This window comes from Thalassophryne amazonica, chromosome 4 (assembly GCF_902500255.1).
Source record: "Thalassophryne amazonica chromosome 4, fThaAma1.1, whole genome shotgun sequence".
NCBI lineage: Eukaryota > Metazoa > Chordata > Actinopteri > Batrachoidiformes > Batrachoididae > Thalassophryne > Thalassophryne amazonica.
Window position 1 is genome coordinate 29554545 of NC_047106.1, and position 20780 is coordinate 29575324.

A 20780-nucleotide genomic window follows, 5' to 3' on the forward strand; every position below is an offset into this window, starting at 1 on the left:
ACTGTTTAAGGACCTGTGGTCTACACTTGGGCCTAATTTACTTGAAATGATGAATCTGTCATTAACCTCAGGATCTGTTCCTAAATGTTTAAAATCCACAGGTTCTTAAACCAATACTTAGAAATTTTATATTGACTCTAGTCTACTGAAAATTATACAGACCAATATCAAACCTATCATTCTGTTCTAAATCCCTGAAAAAGTGGTTTCACAGCAGCTTCTGAGAATAACCTCTTGAACCACTGCAGTCTACATTAAGAAAGCATCACTCAGAGACGGCTCTCACTAAAGTGGTAAATGATCCTTCTGCTTGCACTGGATTCAGACACCGCTACGGTTCTGTGGTGTTAGATCTTAGTGCTGCATTTTATACAGTGGAACATCATATTCTACTTGATAGACTGGAGAATTATTTTGGGATTGCTGGGAATGCCCTTGCATGGTTGACATCCGACTGAACCAGTCACTCTCACTGTCTTGTACGATGTTACCTCTCACCTTGTGCCATGAAATACGGGGTTACACAGGGGTCCATCTTATCTGTGTTTACAAACAAGTCACAAATGCCACGAAGTATACATTCTTGGCCGATGATACAAATGTGATGATTCAGGCAGAGGCATCAGAGTCCTCAAGAACTGCTGCAACCTGTTACCACGCGTTACGATTAATGCCACGTATCGCTGGTGAATTATCACGAACACGCACGGTGAATCAGGTGAATTGTGTCCACACACCCCCCATATTCATCCTACCGTGAGCTACTGAACAGTTCACATTGCTCCAGATTGCTCCTCAACATCCAGATGAATCCACAGCAGCAGAACACTTTGTGACTGCATGCTTAGTTGGGACTCTGTGCCATGGAGTTGTGCAGAAAGGAAAGGAGAAGACAGACAGAGCCAGATGTCTGGCTGCACGCGGCTCTCCTCTGGCTCAGACTCGTTCTTCCGAACATCAGGCACAACAGTAGGTGGAACACCTGCAGGAGTGCTGAGGAGCATTGGAACTTAGCTGACTTAGCGTCACTGTCCTTCTTCAGCATACCACAGCAATGAAACTGAATGTGGCGCAGCAGGGTGTAATTGTGCGCATGTGAGAGAAGTGATTCGTAGTGGTGCGCAGAGAAATGTGACACCGCGTTACAATTCGTGTCAAAATCTGACAGTTTCGGGTCAGTTTGTAACAACGTGTAACAGTATGGGCTCCAAGAACCATCACAGGAACCACAACGAATGCTGTCATGCTCTTTTAAGGATCACCGCTGATCAAGACGTATCAACACGCTCGGTTGCAAACTCCATGACATGAGGCGAAATGAGGGTGGTGTGTGACATTCGTGGAAGTTTTTTGACAGCCAACAACATGCTCCACTAATATCACACACCAACATGCGTTGTTAAGAAACCTGTTCAGATGTGTTAAGTCACATTAAGAATGTCAGGAATGTGCTACGAATGACAGAAAATTGACATTTGTAATGTGCACTGCATTTCTCCCTTTATATAGCATCTTTGGGCACATACTACAAGGTTATGGGATTACTTACTTTTATTATGACCCCTAGTACAGCACTTTGTTTCAGTTGTGGCTGTTTTAAAGTGATCTATAAATAAAATTGAGTAGTTTATTGCTATGATAAATGAAGTTGAGTTCTTTATTGCTACACTGATGACACGACTGAGTGTCATCAGCAGAAAAAGTTTGACCACATAACACCAATTTTGGCACCTGTTCACTGCCACGCACTTCACTTCACTTCATTGCCTTCTAGTCTCAAATGCCATTCCAGCAGGGGGCAGTAAATCATATTTATACTAAAATGTGAGTGGATGTGTGCTTTTATTTAGTACATTCAATGTAAGTACATAATAGAATTGTAAATACATTAAAATACATGGATCACACAAGAAAGCGAAAACACTTATTTCCATTGTGGTCCATTTAAAAAATCAAATAAAATAGAAGTAATAATAAATAATAATAATACTGAATATAATAATAATAATAGTGTGTATATGATAACAAGAAACTAAACAATTCATAAATAGATTAAGACAGTAAATTAACATTACAAACTGTGTAATTAACAGGAAACAAAAGGGTTGAGTTCTTCTAAAAATTGCTGAGGTCTAAGGTTCTAAAACATTCTGGACTCACACGCCATTCCAACACATTACAGCAATTTTGGATAATTTATTACGACTTTTGAAAAATGTCAGTTACCTATTTTATAAACACTACCCAATCTAGAGCCAGGGGATCCCCATGCAACCCGCTACTAACTGTTTAATTCAACAGATTTGGAGACAGTATGGACTAAGCATGGTTGGAAAGGGTGCATGGTCCAATGTCTAGGCTAGACAGAACCACAAATTATGATATAATTTCTATTTTGAAAAGCTGTACAATCACAAAATGGTACAATGTTGTTGCTAAGAATGAACTCTAGAGACATGTATCTTTCAGAAAAATACAGTTAGCATTTGCTCACCCAAGTGGTAGTGATGACCCCTCCTGGCCCATCCACTAACCAGGGGTGCCCAAGTTCGGTCCTCGAGATCTACCTTCCTGACACTCTTAGTTGTCTCCCTGCTTCCACACACCTGAATCCAATGAAAGGCTCATTAAAAGCCTGCTAATGAGTCTTCATTGGATTCAGGTGTGTGGAAGCAGGGAGACAACTAAGAGTGTCAGGAAGGTAGATCTCGAGGACCGAACTTGGGCACCCCTGTGGGTTGGCAGATCAATCCCTGACCTAACAGAAAAAATCTGGGTTAGCAAATTATTGCTCCAGGCAGAGTTATCCTGCTTGTACCACAGATTGACCTTGAAACCCTCCTGACATGTCTGCTCTAAGTCTATTGCTACCTTCTCAGTTACATTTGTATTGCTTTCTTTATCAGCATCCTTCCTGCAGCAGTTGCACCATATCCCATTTTTCACACTTTTGGGCCACATTCAAAGCCGTGGCCCAGAAGAGTCCAGCATTGTCCTGTCCGCACCGTTCAGGAGCAAAGCCTTTGCAATCGGAACACAGCCGTGGGGCCGCTAAGTGTAACGGAGTCACCTTTCCCCAGTTTACTGCATTGACATCTGCATGATACAACAACAGGTGGAGGACACTCGGGAAGCTGACACCGGCACAGGCTATGTGTAAAGGTGTCCAACCTCCGCTGTGCCCTCACATTGGGGTTAGCTTTCATTAGCAGTAATTTAGCAACCACATCGGGCTCACTTTGGTAGCAGGCAAGGTGGAGAGGGGTCCATCCATTCTCACCCTGAGCATCCACACTGCCTCCCTTATTCACCAGCTGGACCACAGTGGATTCGTGTCCCCGTAAGGCAGCCAGGTGTATGGGTGTCCAGTCTTGAAAGGTCCTGGCCTGTGCATTAGCCCCGTTTGACAGCAGCTGCCTGCATATCCCGGTATGACCCTTCAAAGCAGCCAGGAGAAGTGGCGTGCAGCCTCTGCTGTCCACATCGTCAGTATGAGCCCCACTCGCCAACAGGTGTCTCACTATTTGGTTGTGGCCTTCCTCTGCCGCGGTGTGCAGAGCCGTACTGAGAGAGTGGTCCGTCACACTGGGATCTGCTCTCTGACTGAGAAGTAGTTTGACGATACTGACGTGTCCAAAGGTGGAGGCTAGGTGGAGTGGCGTCTTCCCTTGAGTGTCCTCCTTTTCTCCAACTGCTTCATTTGACAGCCGTGAAAGCAGGAGACGAACCACCGCTTCGTGGCCGTTTTGGCAGGCTAGGTGCAGAGGCATCCAGCCGGCTTTTTCCTTGGCATCAGCAACAGCGGCTTTGTCCAACAGGAGACGTACAGACCTGTCGTCGCCATTCTGAGCAGCAATGAAGCGCTGTCCACTGGTCCTCGTCTCCATGCGTGGCATCCGCCCCATGTTCCAGCAACAACGAGACAATATTGTGAAACCTGAAGAAAAACAAAACAATCTCACTGTTTTGCAACACTGTATCACTTTACAGCACCAATTAAGTTTATTAATACATTTTTGACACACCTGTAGAGGACAGCGATAATGAGAGGGCTGTAACCTCTGGCAGTGGTGCAGTGACCTTGGCGCCCAGATGCAGGACGTGTTGCACACTTGGTGCGTCGCCGCTGGCTACAGTGTGGTGAAGGAGGCTGGTTTTGTCTGAGAATACTGCACAGGCTTCCTCTCGCTTCACTGTCTGCCTGAAACTGACAAACTCCTTCTTTGAGAGCAGTGACAGAATGCCATCATTACCATGGCAATAACCTGCAAAACATAAGTACAATATCAGAATTTAAAAATTCTGATATTTAAAAAATCTCTCCAACAAAACTATACATTAAAATTAATTTTAGATAACCTTCTGAAATTTGGTAGGTTATGAATAATCTGTACTTCAGTTGTGAAATTAATCAAAATTAGTATTAAAAGCGCTTGAGGTGTCTGGAATGGTGAATTCATGCTTCAGCAGCAAAGGTCTATTATTTAAATTTAAATTAATTTCATATTGCGATGAGACATTACTATTGCTTTAATTTTAAGGTTGGTATTCTGCTGGTTTAGACAACATCCTGTTACAACAGGTATCATTTTAAAGGAAATAAGGTGTTTATTTCATTGTTTCTTTAAGCCCCACTTTCTCAGATTCAAGAAGGGTAAAAACATTAAAATATTTGGGTGAACAAATAATTTTACTTTTACTTTAAACAAGCCATCTTATTGGAATAATGTACATGATGTGTCTAAGTATGTAAATTCTGTTTGCACAAAAAGGACAAAAAAGAAAAAAGGAAAAAAAACTGCAAACTAGGAAGCACTTGTCATTTGATGCAAATTTTATGTACAAGAAAACATGCCTGTTGCCATGGCTAAACAAAAACAGAGGGCCACTGACACATCAAAGCCCCATTAGTCCTCTGCTGAATTACAGAAAAGGACTTTTAAAAAGGCCATTTCATTAATGACATTACTGGGAAGCCTGTAACTCCAGAGTTGGCGTGTCTTGGTAGCATCCCTAAGACTCATTCTTGCTCTTTGAATCCTTACCGTTGGGCACGTGTATAAGGATAAGGCAGCAAGGATTCAGAGTCGCATCCAAAAACCCTGATTCTTCAGGGATCTTCCACACAGTTTTGTCTGCCCTCATTGCTGCCTGCAGCAGTCGGACAGCGGGACGGTCTGCTGTCTGGCTGGATGCGGCGTCATATGGAATGATTATTTCGTAGTGGATGGCACATTCATCCTCGGTACTTGGCTGTTGTTTCCATCTGACATCGCTCCCAGGACCACATGGATTATATCACAGGCTGCAGGCCAGCTGGCAATGGGAGCCACATCTGGAGCCATTCCAAAGGTGATTATTTATTCTATTCATACTGTAATGGTTTGGTAATACAGTTGCAACGTCATTCCTTCATATGACTTAGATGTAATTGTCAATTGATGTGTATTACAGCTGTGACAGGCCATTCAGATGTGCACACTGCACCGTGGCACTGTGACACACTGACTCACAGTGCAGCGCTTCTGAATGGGGTGTTATAGCGAAGATAACAGTATTACAGATACATCTTTGAACTCATAAGATGGACTGACATTGTAACTGTCATATGATGCATATTGCAGCTGTGTCACCCCATTCAAACACACCGTGCCAAGCAACTGGAACACACTGACATGCTGTGGCGCCCAGCAGCACACCTGCATGTGGTGTTACAGCTATGATGACCATAATATTACAGATACATTATCTAACCCATGACAGGGACTGACAATGTATCTGTGACAATATGATATATAATAAGGCAAAGCCTTGGCCCAAACATCCTTCAGCCTGACTCGATGTTCAGTATTACTGATGTAACACCACATCCAGGGTGCATGCAGCTCCGTGGCTGTGAGACGCATGGACTCACAGCGATACATGGTGTTTTTGGTATGATTGCACAATGTTCACATCTACTTCACAAATTAATGACTTTGCACACATTACAATATGTCCTTTGCGCGCCACAAACAGGATGCACGGGGTGCAGTCCAGAACATGCCAGCAGGATTAGACATGCCTGACCATGGCAAATGTCTCTCGAGTGTGATCAGACTGTTCTGAATGCTGTTTTAACGCCGTGAGAATATTTAGACCGCAGTCAGAAAGCAGTTAGAGTCCATCTCGACTGCCGTTCAATATATTTCCACCTCAAACACACCTCGAGAGTAGACAGAATTTGCATGAAACAATATTTCCCACCCACTTTACTCGTGCTTACCTGAGGGAAGGTTAGAGGGCTCAGGCAAAACAATCTAAAATGTAACAAAAAATATGAGTTGCAACACCAATGAACACAAGGAAAACGTGAATGGCACGGACGTTCCTCCAACAGATGTCTCCACTCTTCAAGAGCTCTTTCACCGCAAGGAGCTCTCGATTGCCGACGTCATAGTTCTGTCGGCTGGGGTCAAACTGCGAGGGAAAAATAGGCACACGGGTGAAGGACCTTATCGGTCTTCCTGCTGGGACAGCACGGTCCTATCCTGAGTCCGAGGGCGTCCACTTCAACACTAACTGGCGACTAGGATCGGGCTGAACCAGAACAGGTGCAGACGAGAAGCGCCGTTTCAACTCCTGAAGCGGCCATCGCACCGATCGACCAGGTGAAGGGGACTTTTGGTGAGGTTAGGGCTGTCAGGGGGCTAACTACCTGACTGTAGCCCTTAATGAACCTCCTGTAGAAATTAGCAAAGCCTAGGAACTGTTGCAACTTCCTACGGCTTGTGGGTTGGGGCCAGTCTCTCACCGCCGCAACCTTGGCCGGATCAGGAGCGACGGAGTTGGAGGAGATGATGAACCCCAGGAAGGACAAAGAGGTGCAGTGGAACACACTTCTCGCCCTTCACAAACAGCCGGTTCTCCAACAACCCGCTGCAGGACCTGACGTACATGCGGATGAGTCTCAGGATCCGGAGAAAAGATGAGTATATCGTCTAGATAGACGAAGACGAACCGGTGCAGGAAATCCCGCAAGACATTAACTAATGCTTGGAACGTCGCGGGGGCGTTTGTGAGGCCGAACGGCATGACCAGGTACTCAAAGGACCTAAGGGGGTGTTAAATGCCGTTTTCCACTCGTCTCCCTTCCGGATCCGAACCAGATGATACGCATTTCTAAGATCGAGCTTGGTGAAGATTTGGGCTCCATGCAGGGGTGTGAACACCGAATCCAACAGGGGCAACGGGTATCGGTTGCGAACCGTGATCTCGTTCAGCCCCCTATAATCAATGCATGGACGAAGTCCGCCGTCTTTTTTGCCCACAAAAAAGAAACCTGCGCCCATCGGGGAGGTGGAATTCCGGATCAACCCGGCGCCTAATGAGTCCCGGATGTAGGTCTCCATTGATTCGCGCTCAGGCGGGAGAGGTTGTACAGCCTGCTGGACGGAAACTCACTGCCCGGAACCAAATCAATGGCACAATCATACGGACGGTGGGGGGGAAGTGTGAGCGCCAGATCCTTGCTGAACACGTCGACAAGGTCGTGGTACTCCACCGGCACCGTCCCCAGATTGGGCGGGACTCTGACCTCCTCCTTAGCTTGGGAGCCGGGAGGAGCCGAGGAACCTAGACACACCCTATGGCAGGTCTCGCTCCACTGAACCACTACCCCGGACGGCCAATCAATCCGGGGATTGTGCTTCAACATCCAGGGAAATCCTAAAACCACACGGGAGGTGGCCTGAGTCACAAAAAAACTCGATCACCTCCCGGTGATTTCCTGACACCACCAGAGTTACAGGTGGTGTCTTATGTGTGATTGGAGGGAGTAGGGAGCCATCTAGTGCTCGAACCTGCACAGGCGAGGTAAGCGCCACCAGAGGGAGCCCTATCCCTGGCCCATCTGCTGTCCAGCAGATTCCCCTCAGAGCCCGTGTCCACCAGTGCTGGGGCCTTCAGGGTTGAGTCCTATACAGGATCGTAACTGGGAGTCGTGTGGCAATGTGGGTGTGTCCCACGTGAATGTCTCGGCCCACCCCTAGCCCAGTTTCTAGGGGCGGGCGTTTAGTGTTTAACCGCTCGGGGCAGTCTCTCTTGGTGCTCTCTCGAGCCACAAGGAAAACAAGCTCCGTGGGCCCGTCTCCTCTGTGCATCTGGTGCCCTAAATGTTGCCCTACTCGTGTCCATAGCTTCGTCAGCAGGGGGAGCTGTGGCCCCACGGAGCGCAGGGGCCGTGGAGCGTGGGGAAGGCGGAGCGCGGTCGGAACCGGAAGGGAGAGGGACGGCGCGTGCCTGGCCACGCCCTTCGTCTCGTTCCCGCCGACGTTCTTCTAACCGGTTGTCTAACCGTATGACAAGATCGATGAGCCCATCTAAATCCCGCGGTTCGTCCTTAGCCACCAGGTGCTCCTTAAGAACCAAAGACAGTCTCTGGGGGCTTATGTATGCTTCCGGGGAAGGAAGGAGAGGTCGTTGAACAACCAGTGGAACGTCTATGTTACGCACAGGATCTACGGGAGGGAGAGCCGCAGCAGCGCCCGGAGGGCGCGCTTCCACCTGCGCGGCGAGAGCCTCCACCCTGCGGTTCAGGAGGACGTTCTGCTCAGTCATCAAATCTAACCGAGTAGTGAAAGCGGTGAGGATCCGCTGCAACTCACCGATTACCCCTCCTGCGGACGCCTACGGGTCCTGTTCTTCCATTGGCCGTTCAACAGCCGGTTGACGCCCCTCGGGATCCATGACGTTGGCCGAGATATCCTGTTGGGAAAGTGTCAGTACACGGACCCACAACAGGGGGCGCAAATGAACGGACAATGGAGAAAGTCAAATAACAAGGCTTTACTGTTGTGAACGTGCACAACGAATACAACCAATCATGGAAATGGACAACAGTCAATTCACAAAAGTGTCGTGTGGGCAGGCTCGAAGATAGGAGACGCCTCTCCAAGGTAAGACCGGAACCACACGGCTTCCTCCGCCACAGGACCCCGGGAATACTGGAGCCGCCAAGTCCCGAACTCCCAGGTGACCACTGCCTCCGCGTGTCGGACCTGGTACTGCTGGCGAGGAACAAAGAACAGTTAGATGGGGGCGCGTTTGCACCCAAGACTCCGAACAGCAGGGAAGTTACCACCTCTCATTGGAACAGTAATCCACAATCTAAGCACTAATCCAAAAGGATACTCTCCGTCAGCTTTGATACGTTACCTTTCAGGTAGAAACGATATCTCGGCAATGAGGTGGAGATGCTGTCCTGCTGATATACCCCACTGATGATTGCTGTCAGCTGTCTCAGGTGATGGGTGACAGCTGTCACCTTGGCTGCTCCTGGGGCGGCGCCCTCTGGTGCCTGGAGCCCGCACTCCAGGCAGGGCGCCCACTGGTGGTGGTGGGCCAGCAGTACCTCCTCTTCAGCGGCCCACACAACAATGTAACTCTTTCTGTCCTTCTCTGTACTTTCCAACAGTATTCTCAGAGCAAACATGCTGCTTTATTATTTGGGACACATTTATTTATTCATTTAGGCACATATCTAATCAGGCCACAAATCAGTGCATGAATGCATGCAGTCAAAATGTTTTGCTGTTCTTGAAAAGATCTGATCTAACAGACTAACAGGAAAATGAATGCTGGTGCACGTTTGAGTGTTTTAACTTTTTTCTGAACATTCCAGGAAGCCAGCACTGAATGTTTAAGGTTTACACCGAAGTAGAAGTCAAACTTGTCCAGTGTAACATTTCTGGAATACTTCTCATTAGTGAGAGGAATCTGAGGAGAACGAACAGATTGGTTTGAGCTGTTAGAAAAGAGACAGTAACTCAACCACAGAGCTCTGCACAGACAGAGGGCCATCAGAGCGCAGCGTGAGCACACACAGCCCAGACAGCAAATAGATCCGGGCCGGATGTCGTCCAACATCTGGTACCAATCCTGAAAACAGATCCGGTCCAGACAGTTTTTGCACCCTGGCCCAGATCCGGCACGGCTCCGCTTTACAGTTCTGGAACAGATCCAGACCAGATCTGAACTGGATCCACAAAACACCAATCGTTTACAGACCATATCTGGCATGGATCTGGGGCAGATGTGGACCGCATCACAGCACCGTGGCAGGAACAAGTTTTACATGGGTTAGTAAGTTTTACATGACTACATCCGGCCCGAATGTATTTGCTGTCTGGGAGACCGTCAGATTTCCCAAAGGCAAAGAAATGCACCCACTAACACTTTATTTGCTTTTTTTTGCATTTACTTATTTTTTAATTGTAACAGTAAGGGATTTTGTGAAGCAAATGCACTGGGGAAATAAGACCCCAAAAGAAAAAAGAAAAGAAAATCAGTCCTTCTGTAGCTATTTGTGCATTTAAATTAGAATTTTACACATTTAGAATCAATGGTGCCCGTAATTTTTCATGAACAAAGCTCCAGCTAAAGCAGTAGTACATTTATGCTGAAACTAGCTCGTGGTAGACAGATTAATTTGGTGGCCAATTAACTGGGCATATTAATGAATTGAGGAGACATGTTTATTTACTCATGCAAATGTCTAATCAGCAAATTGTCGAAGCAAATGAGTGCATTAAAGCATGCAGTCAAAATGTTTTCTTTTTTTGTTGTTGGACAGAAAATTGGCTGATTGAATGTATTTGTCAGTGTGGCTTCTGTGAAACAATATTATCAATTCAAATCAAATCAATTTTATTTATATAGCGCCAAATCACAACAAACAGTTGCCCCAAGGCGCTTTATATTGTAAGGCAAAAGCCATACAATAATTACGGAAAAACCCCAACAGTCAAAACGACCCCCTGTGAGCAAGCACTTGGCGACAGTGGGAAGGAAAAACTCCTGCTGGAGGTTTCTTCCTGTTAAAAGAAGAAACCTCCAGCAGAACCAGGCTCAGGGAGGGGCAGTCTTCTGCTGGGACTGGTTGGGGCTGAGGGAGAGAATCAGGAAAAATACATGCTGTGGAAGAGAGCAGAGATCAATCACTAATGATTAATTGCAGAGTGGTGCATACAGAGCACCCGTGCTCAGACTGGGACCTGAAGCCTGATATGCACCTGTTAAATCAGACATAAACGGACGTGATTTGACACTTTTCTTTTACTCCTTCGTTTGTCATCATATTATAATAGTATTTGCGGTGTGCACACTGATTACAAATGGATCAGAAAAGTCCGCACATTTACAGCACAGAGAGAAAAATGTTCAGCTTACCTTTGATTTGGAGGTGATGATTGTAAAAAGAAAATTAGTCAAATTAGTCCAGAATGAAGCATAATCGAGAGACGGAGAACTTTAAAACTGTCACGCATGGCATTGCATGAAAAGGAATTACAGCTGCATAAATCAGGCTTTAAATTAATTAAATAAATCATCATAATTGTAAATTTGATATCTTTACTATTTTTATATTTATTTTGATTGCACTTGTACCTGGATGTGTTGCTGTGGTTAAATTTTTTAAAAAAATCAGCGCAGTTGGAACTAAAATGGCACCATGTTCTCAGTTGCCACTCTGTCAATTAAGGCACTCTGGTGAAACAACAGGAGGGGGAAAAGTGCCTAATTATAATGTGCTCTTTCTTCTTCTTCTTCTTTGTCTTTCAGGTGTTCCCGTTAGGGGTCGCCACAGCAGATCAATCGTTTCCATCTCACCCTGTCCTCTGTATCTTCCTCTGTCACACCAACCACCTGCATGTCCTCTCTCAGCACATCCACGAACCTCCTCTTTGGTCTCTTCTCCTCCTGCCTGGTGGCTCCATCCTCAGCATCCTTCTCCCTATATACACTGGGTCCCTCCTCTGCACATGTCCAAACCATCTCAATCTCGCCTCTCTGACTTTGTCTCCAAACCGTCCCACCTGAGCTGTCCCTCTGATATGTTCATTCCTAATCTTGTCCATTCTTGTCACTCCCAAAGAGAATCTCAACATCTTCAGCTCTGCCACCTCCAGCTCTGCCTCCTGTCTTTTTGTTAGTGCCACTGTCTCTAAACCATACAACATAGCTGGTCTCACTACTGTTTTGTAAACTTTCCCCTTCACTCTTGCTGATATTCTTCGGTCACAAATCACTCCTGCCACCTTTCTCCACCCACTCCACCCTGCCTGCACTCTCTTCTTCACCTCTCTACCACACTCTCCATTACTTTGAACAGTTGACCCCAAATATTTAAACTCATCTACTTTCACCACTTCTACTCCTTGTAACTGCACTATTCCACTGGGCTCCCTCTTCATTCACACACATGTACTCAGTCTTGCTTCTACTGACTTTCATTCCCCTTCTCTCCAAAGCATATCTCCACTTCTCCAGACTAGACTCAACTTGCTCTTTACTCTCACTACAGATCACAATGTCATCTGCAAACATCATAGTCCATGGGGACTCCTGTCTGATCTCATCTGTCAACCTGTCCATCACCACTGCAAACAAGAAAGGACTCAGAGCTGATCCTTGGTGTAATCCCACCTCCACCTTGAATGAGTCTGTCATTCCGACTGTGCATCTCACCGGTGTCACACTATTCTTGTACATGTCCTGCACTACCCTAACATACTTCTCTGCCACTCCAGACTTCCTCATACAATGCCACAACTCTTCTCTTGGCACCCTATCATAAGCTTTTTCTAAGTCCACAAACACACAACGTAACTCTTTCTGTCCTTCTCTGTACTTTTCCAACAGTATTCTCAGAGCAAACATGCTGCTTTATTATTTGGGACACATTTATTTATTCATTTAGGCACATCTAATCAGGCCACAAATCAGTGCATGAATGCATGCAGTCAAAATGTTTTGCTGTTCTTGAAAAGATCTGATCTAACAGACTAACAGGAAAATGATGCTGGTGCACGTTTGAGTGTTTTAACTTTTTTCTGAACATTCCAGGAAGCCAGCACTGAATGTTTAAGGTTTACACCGAAGTAGAAGTCAAACTTGTCCAGTGTAACATTTCTGGAATACTTCTCATTAGTGAGAGGAATCGGAGGAGAACGAACAGATTGGTTTGAGCTGTTAGAAAAGAGACAGTAACTCAACCACAGAGCTCTGCACAGACAGAGGGCCATCAGAGCGCAGCGTGAGCACACACAGCCCAGACAGCAAACAGATCCGGTCCAGACAGTTTTTGCACCCTGGCCCAGATCCGGCACGGCTCCGCTTTACAGTTCTGAAACAGATCCAGACCAGATCTGAACTGGATCCACAAAACACCAATCGTTTACAGACCATATCTGGCATGGATCTGGGGCAGATGTGGACCGCATCACAGCACCGTGGCAGGAACAAGTTTTACATGGGTTAGTAAATTTACATGACTACATCCGGCCCGAATGTATTTGCTGTCTGGGAGACTGTCAGATTTCCCAAAGGCAAAGAAATGCACCACTAACACTTTATTTGCTTTTTTTTGCATTTACTTTTTTAAATTGTAACAGTAAGGGATTTTGTGAAGCAAATGTGCTGGGGAAATAAGACCCCAAAAGAAAAAAGAAAAGAAAATCAGTCCTTCTGTAGCTATTTGTGCATTTAAATTAGAATTTTACACATTTAGAATCAATGGTGCCTGTAATTTTTCATGAACAAAGCTCCAGCTAAAGCAGTAGTACATTTATGCTGAAACTAGCTCGTGGTAGACAGATTAATTTGGTGGCCAATTAACTGGGCATATTAATGAATTGAGGAGACATGTTTATTTACTCATGCAAATGTCTAATCAGCAAATTGTCGAAGCAAATGAGTGCATTAAAGCATGCAGTCAAAATGTTTTCTTTTTTGTTGTTGGACAGAAAATTGGCTGATTGAATGTATTTGTCAGTGTGGCTTCTGTGAAACAATATTATCAATTCAAATCAAATCAATTTTATTTATATAGCGCCAAATCACAACAAACAGTTGCCCCAAGGCGCTTTATATTGTAAGGCAAAAGCCATACAATAATGTACGGAAAAACCCCCTGTGAGCAAGCACTTGGCGACAGTGGGAAGGAAAAACTCCTGCGGGAGGTTTCTCCTGTTAAAAGAAGAAACCTCCAGCAGAGAACCAGGCTCAGGGAGGGGCAGTCTTCTGCTGGGACTGGTTGGGGCTGAGGGAGAGAATCAGGAAAAAGACATGCTGTGGAAGAGAGCAGAGATCAATCACTATGATTAATTGCAGAGTGGGTGCATAAAGAGCAAAAAGAGAAAGAAACACTCAGTGCATCATGGGAACCCCCCAGCAGTCTAAGTCTATAGCAGCTAACTAAGGGATGGTTCAGGGTCACCTGATCCAGCCCTAACTATAAGCTTTAGCAAAAAGGAAAGTTTTAAGCCTAACCTAAAAGTAGAGAGGGTGTCTGTCTCCCTGATCCGAATTGGGAGCTGGTTCCAGAGGAGGACGAGCTGAAAGCTGAAGGCTCTGCCTCCCATTCTACTCTTACAAACCCTAGGACTACAAGTAAGCCTGCAGTCTGAGAGCGAAGCGCTCTATGGGGGTGATATGGTACTAAGAGGTCCCTAAGATAAGATGGGACCTGATTATTCAAAACTTTATAAGTAAGAAGAAGAATTTTAATTCTATTCTAGAATTAACAGGAAGCCAATGAAGAGAGGCCAATATGGGTGAGATATGCTCTCTCCTTCTAGTCCCTGTCAGTACTCTAGCTGCAGCAATTTTGAATTAACTGAAGGCTTTTCAGGGAACTTTTAGGACAACCTGATAATAATGAATTACAATAGTCCAGCCTAGAGGAAATAAATGCATGAATTAGTTTTTCAGCATCACTCTGAGACAAGACCTTTCTAATTTTAGAGATATTGCGCAAATGCAAAAAAGCAGTCCTACATATTTGTTTAGTATGCGCATTGAAGGACATATCCTGATCAAAAATGACTCCAAGATTTCTCACAGTATTACTGGAGGTCAGGGTAATGCCATCCAGAGTAAGGATCTGGTTAGACACCATGTTTCTAAGATTTGTGGGGCCAAGAACAATAACTTCAGTTTTATCTGAGTTAAAAGCAGGAAATTAGAGGTCATCCATGTCTTTATATCTGTAAGACAATCCTGCAGTTTACTAACTGGTGTGTGTCCTCTGGCTTCATGGATAGATAAGCTGGGTATCAACTGCGTAACAATGAAAATTTAAGCAATGCTGTCTAATAATACTGCCTAAGGGAAGCATGTATAAAGTGAATAAAATTGGTCCTAGCACAGAACCTTGTGGAACTCCATAATTAACCTTAGTCTGTGAAAAAGATTCCCCATTTACATGAACAAATTGTAATCTATTAGATAAATATGATTCAAACCACTGCAGCGCAGTTCCTTTAATACCTATGGCATGCTCTAATCTCTGTAATAAAATTTTATGGTCAACAGTATCAAAAGCAGCACTGAGGTCTAACAGGACAGGCACAGAGATGAGTCCACTGTCTGAGGCCATAAGATCATTTGTAACCTTCACTAATGCTGTTTCTGTACTATGATGAATTCTAAACCCTGACTGAAACTCTTCAAATAGACCATTCCTCTGCAGATGATCAGTTAGCTGTTTTACAACTACCCTTTCAAGAATTTTGAGAGAAAAGGAAGGCTGGAGATTGGCCTATAATTAGCTAAGATAGCTGGGTCAAGTGATGGCTTTTTAAGTAATGGTTTAATTACTGCCACCTTAAAGCCTGTGGTACATAGCCAACTAATAAAGATAGATTGATCATATTTAAGATCGAAGCATTAATTAATGACATTAATGACAAAGCATTATGACTGCCCCTGTTTACTTTATTTACTTTGTTCACTGATTACGTTTAAGAGTACGTATCACTGCGGCAACACATCAACTCCTCAACTATAATTGAACTAGGAGCCAGACTGCCTGATATGGTAGCGTCACTTTCGGAACATGATCATTCAGTAGACAGCCTTGTTGATCGAGCGCTCACGAGCACATTGGACGTCATCGCTCCATCTACATTAAAACTGTTGGCCCCCACCCACAACACACTTGCTGTGGCTCAGTGATCACTTATGTGGCCTCAAGCATAGGTCCAGAGATCTAGAACAGAAATGATGTAGTTCAAATTAGAAAGTATGCCACCTCACGTAGTGTAAAGAATAAATGAAAATATACACTCAACAAAAATATAAACGCAACACTTTTGGTTTTGCTCCCATTTTGTATGAGATGAACTCAAAGATCTAAAACTTTTTCCACATACACAATATCACCATTTCTCTCAAATATTGTTCACAAACCAGTCTAAATCTGTGATAGTGAGCACTTCTCCTTTGCTGAGATAATCCATCCCACCTCACAGGTGTGCCATACCAAGATGCTGATTAGACACCATGATTAGTGCACAGGTGTGCCTTAGACTGCCCACAATAAAAGGCCACTCTGAAAGGTGCAGTTTTATCACACAGCACAATGCCACAGATGTCGCAAGATTTGAGGGAGCGTGCAATTGGCATGCTGACAGCAGGAATGTCAACCAGAGCTGTTGCTCGTGTATTGAATGGTCATTTCTCTACTATAAGCCGTCTCCAAAGTCGTTTCAGAGAATTTGGCAGTACATCCAACCAGCTTCACAACCGCAGACCACGTGTAACCACACCAGCCCAGGACCTCCACATCCAGCATATTCACCTCCAAGATCGTCTGAGACCAGCCACTCGGACAGCTGCTGAAACAATCGGTTGCATAACCAAAGAATTTCTGCACAAACTGTCAGAAACCGTCTCTGGGAAGCTCATCTGCATGCTCGTCGTCCTCATCGGGGTCTCGACCTGACTCCAGTTCGTCGTCGTAACCAACTTGAGTGGGCATATGCTCACATTCGCTGGCGGTTGGCACGTTGGAGAGGTGTTCTCTTCACGGATGATGTGAAGGAGATGTGCTGCACTGCATGAGGCAAATGGTGGTCACACCAGATACTGACTGGTATCCCCCCCAATAAAACAAAACTGCACCTTCCAGAGTGGCCTTTTATTGTGGGCAGTCTAAGGCACACCTGTGCACTAATCATGGTGTCTAATCAGCATCTTGATATGGCACACCTGTGAGGTGGGATGGATTATCTCAGCAAAGGAGAAGTGCTCACTATCACAGATTTCGACTGGTTTGTGAACAATATTTGAGGGAAATGGTGATATTGTGTATTTGGAAAAAGTTTTAGATCTTTGAGTTCATCTCATACAAAATGGGAGCAAAAACAAAAGTGTTGCGTTCATATTTTTGTTGCGTATATGTTATTTTGCTCATAATTAGCTTTGCATGCTAACAATGCTAAAAGTTACCAAACTGAATAAAAGGTTTTGTGTTCATTATTTTCAAAAAGTAACAAATGTGTAGAAGTATGTACACCATGCAGGTTTAAATGAACTAGATACTGTATTGAATGAATGAAGTTGAATAGAGTGTATACTTGTGCTATAATGTGTTTAAGGGTTTTATCATGATGTCAATGAATGAAAATGTGTATGCCTATGCTTTGATAGGTGTTCAACTGATTTATGATGGTTTTGAAATGATACAATATTATACGGTTTGATTAATGATTGAAATATGTGCTTATGATGAATTGTATTGAACATGTTGAACTGCTGACAGATTTCTTGACTCTGAAATCAGTAAAGTGTTTTGGTTTAAGGTTTTCATAAATAACATATGCGTAAATAGGGTGTAACATGTTGGTTTAAAACATGTCAGACATTGACCATTTTTAATAAAGTCATGACTAATGCATGACATGACATTTCATGATGGGTTCAAAGATCATGAGGTCAAGAAGTGCGTTGCAAATAATGTTGCTGCCTCTGTTTGTAATCAAATGGTTTGTACATTTATGTTTGAACTATGCTGATCAATAATGAATGAATGAATGAAGTTGAATGACTGTATTGTTCAAAATTAATTGCTGCTTCTGCATTCTGTAAAAGGTGAGTGATTTCATATTTTGACTGTGAAAGAACTTTGCTTCTACAGGGAGAACAATGACTGGGTTATTTGTTTTCGGGGAGGCAACCTTGAAAGTGTCTGTAGAGACACAATAACGCCACTGAACTGAACACATGGACCTGTTCTCATACGGAGATGAAAACAAGAAAACAGTGCACAACGTTGGACGATTAAGGATTAACAACGATCCCTGTTTTATTCCATGGAGTTACATGTTTTGTGCTCAGACTGAGGACGTGTGGGACTGGGAGCCCCGCCCCGGACAGATTTATGAACTGCAAGCTTAAAAAACTCTGTTTGGAAAAGAAGAGTGTTCTTTTTGCTGCACATGCTGTGGGTATCGGTTTTGTGGCATTATTAAAGATGTGTATGCATTCTGAACTAGGGATGTCCCGATCAGGTTTTTTTGGCCCCGATCCAATTCTGAGTCATCTGATTTTGAGTATCTGCTGATACCGAGTCCCGATCCGATACTTTAAAAAACTGAATGAACAATGAACAAATGCTAAATATATAATAATTTCATTTTAATCACCTTTTTTTTTTTATTTATCACTTAAACAGTGCACTTCTCCTTGAGGTAGCTTGAACAATCAAGTAATAATCTACCAGACTTAAAAAATGTACAAATTTCCATGTTATTTTGTCTAAAAATAAATGTCAAAGGTGTTAAACAATAAATTATCTAATCTGAAATAACAGGTGGTTTTAATTTATAGATGAAAGGTTTTTAAAGAACCATTTATTGATTTAGCTATTTTAATTACAAGTGTTCTAAACTTTTTAAAACAGTAATGAGAAATTTTGAGGTAACAAACAACAACAAAAAACATTTCCAAGGATTTTTCTTCAGACATGTGGTTTCTGCAGTAATCTGTGGTTCAAATCCCTGCCTGACTGGAAAATCACTAAGGGCCCTTGGGCAAGGTCTTTAATCCCCTATTGCTCCTGGTGTGTAGTGAGCGCCTTGTATGGCAGCACCCTGACACTGGGGTGAATGTGAGGCATAATTGTAAAGCGCTTTAAGCGTCTGATGCAGATGGAAAAGTGCTATATAAATGCAGTCCATTTACCATTTGTACAGATCAGTGGTTCCTGCCATTAGTCTTCCGTGTTTTGGCCCGACGCGTCGTTCCTATTGGACAGCGCGAAGCTACGTCACAGCTCACAGCGTTGAAAGTTCAAAAGTCAACTTGAAAAGTAAAAGGAAAAAAAAAAACAACTTACATTTGAGTCCTGACAGTACTCAGTGTTCCTCTGATGCTTTATCAGTGTTCAACAAGTTCAGAGCAGCGCAGTGAACGTGAATGAAGACGGAGGCTCTTTAAGACGCGCTCCTAAATGTGATGAGTGTGCACGTCGCTCGTGCGCACACCATCTCCCGCTCTGTTTTGCAGACAAACGATCACAGGACAATTTGTTTTTTTTTTCTTTTCATTAATCAAATGACAGATCGTCGTCCTGAGGACTTGGTCAGCACCGGGTCCTGCTGTGCATGGAAGGATGACTGAGCAAGAGTTTCAGTGGGAAAGTGTCCATCATCCTCTTGTCGTTCCATCGAGGCGTCAGGCTGAGCGCGTAAACACACAAACAGCAGTTCTGCGAAAGAAACTTTGCGTGCGTAACTCCCCCCACCTCTGTCCGGTTGAACTTATTTTTTCTTTTGTTCAATTAAAAAAAAAGATTGGGTTGAACTTTGACCGTGTCAGTCTGCCAACGTGCGCTCCCATTAGAAGCGTCGCGTCGCGTCAAAAGCCGAGCTAAAGCGACGCTTCTAACGCCTCTAAAAAAGCAACGCGTCTCACGCCTCTGACGCTTCCGACGCATGAAAGGCCCATTAATCTGCAATAATGAGCCTGAAATAGCGCTGATCAAAATAATGAGGAAAAAAAAATCTATATCGGATTCCTGATTGAGATGCAACGTCCGATTTCGATCAAGTCTGAAACCATGTGATCGGGCCCGATTTCCAAGCACGTGATTGGATCGGGACATCCCTATTCTGAACCCATTTTTGCGCAAAGATGAATGATTTTTGACGACTGATCCGCTCTGCTGTTTTAATAAACCTGATAGGATTAACTTGAATTCAAATTATTGTTGTCTGTGTATTCTATTTGCACTGCCCACAGACTCACGAGGGGAAACCTGAGATTTTCTGTTTTGAGTAAAGGTTATTTTTGTAGGTTTTTTCCACCCAACAGTAGCGCGATGCTATTCTGGACTACAACCATACAGTATTGGCTACAAAGTGGACCTACTACTTCGCTTTGATTAACAAAAATAATTATAATTCAAAGTTCCTGTTTGACACAGTGGCAACACTTAGTTGCTCTCCATTTACAGTCCAAGATTTCTTCGATTACTTCAAAAGGAAAATAGATTGCATTAGATTACATATATCCCAGCATGCCTTAGTCCCACCACTGCACCCTGTTATTGATATAGGTGCCATGACTGATACACCACCTAGAGTTACTGAATTTGATATTATTCTAATAGGTGCACTGATGAAATTTGTATCTTCTGCTAAATACACAACCTGTCTTTTTGACCATATTTCAGCAGAACTGTTTAAGGACCTGTGGTCTACACTTGGGCCTAATTTACTTGAAATGATGAATCTGTCATTAACCTCAGGATCTGTTCCTAAATGTTTAAAATCCACAGTTCTTAAACCAATACTTAAGAAATTTTATATTGACTCTAGTCTACTGAAAATTATACAGACCAATATCAAACCTATCATTCTGTTCTAAAATCCCTGAAAAAGTGGTTTCACAGCAGCTTACTGAGAATAACCTCTTTGAACCACTGCAGTCTACATTAAGAAAGCATCACTCAGAGA

The 20780-nt window shown here is 43.9% G+C and overlaps 1 protein-coding gene across 1 annotated transcript in view; it reads right to left on the minus strand.

Annotated features, from left to right (window-relative positions):
• Positions 1-2786: 2786 nt before the first annotated feature.
• Positions 2787-20780, minus strand: part of ankk1 (ankyrin repeat and kinase domain containing 1) — a 45523-nt gene continuing 27529 nt past the window's right edge. Inside the window, 9 exon segments of the mRNA XM_034168736.1 lie at positions 2787-2973; positions 2976-3046; positions 3048-3182; positions 3184-3855; positions 3857-3937; positions 4026-4077; positions 4080-4265; positions 6266-6299; positions 9691-9756. Of these exon segments, the coding sequence (XP_034024627.1) occupies positions 2903-2973; positions 2976-3046; positions 3048-3182; positions 3184-3855; positions 3857-3937; positions 4026-4077; positions 4080-4265; positions 6266-6299; positions 9691-9756 (1368 nt within the window). The 3' untranslated portion in view covers positions 2787-2902.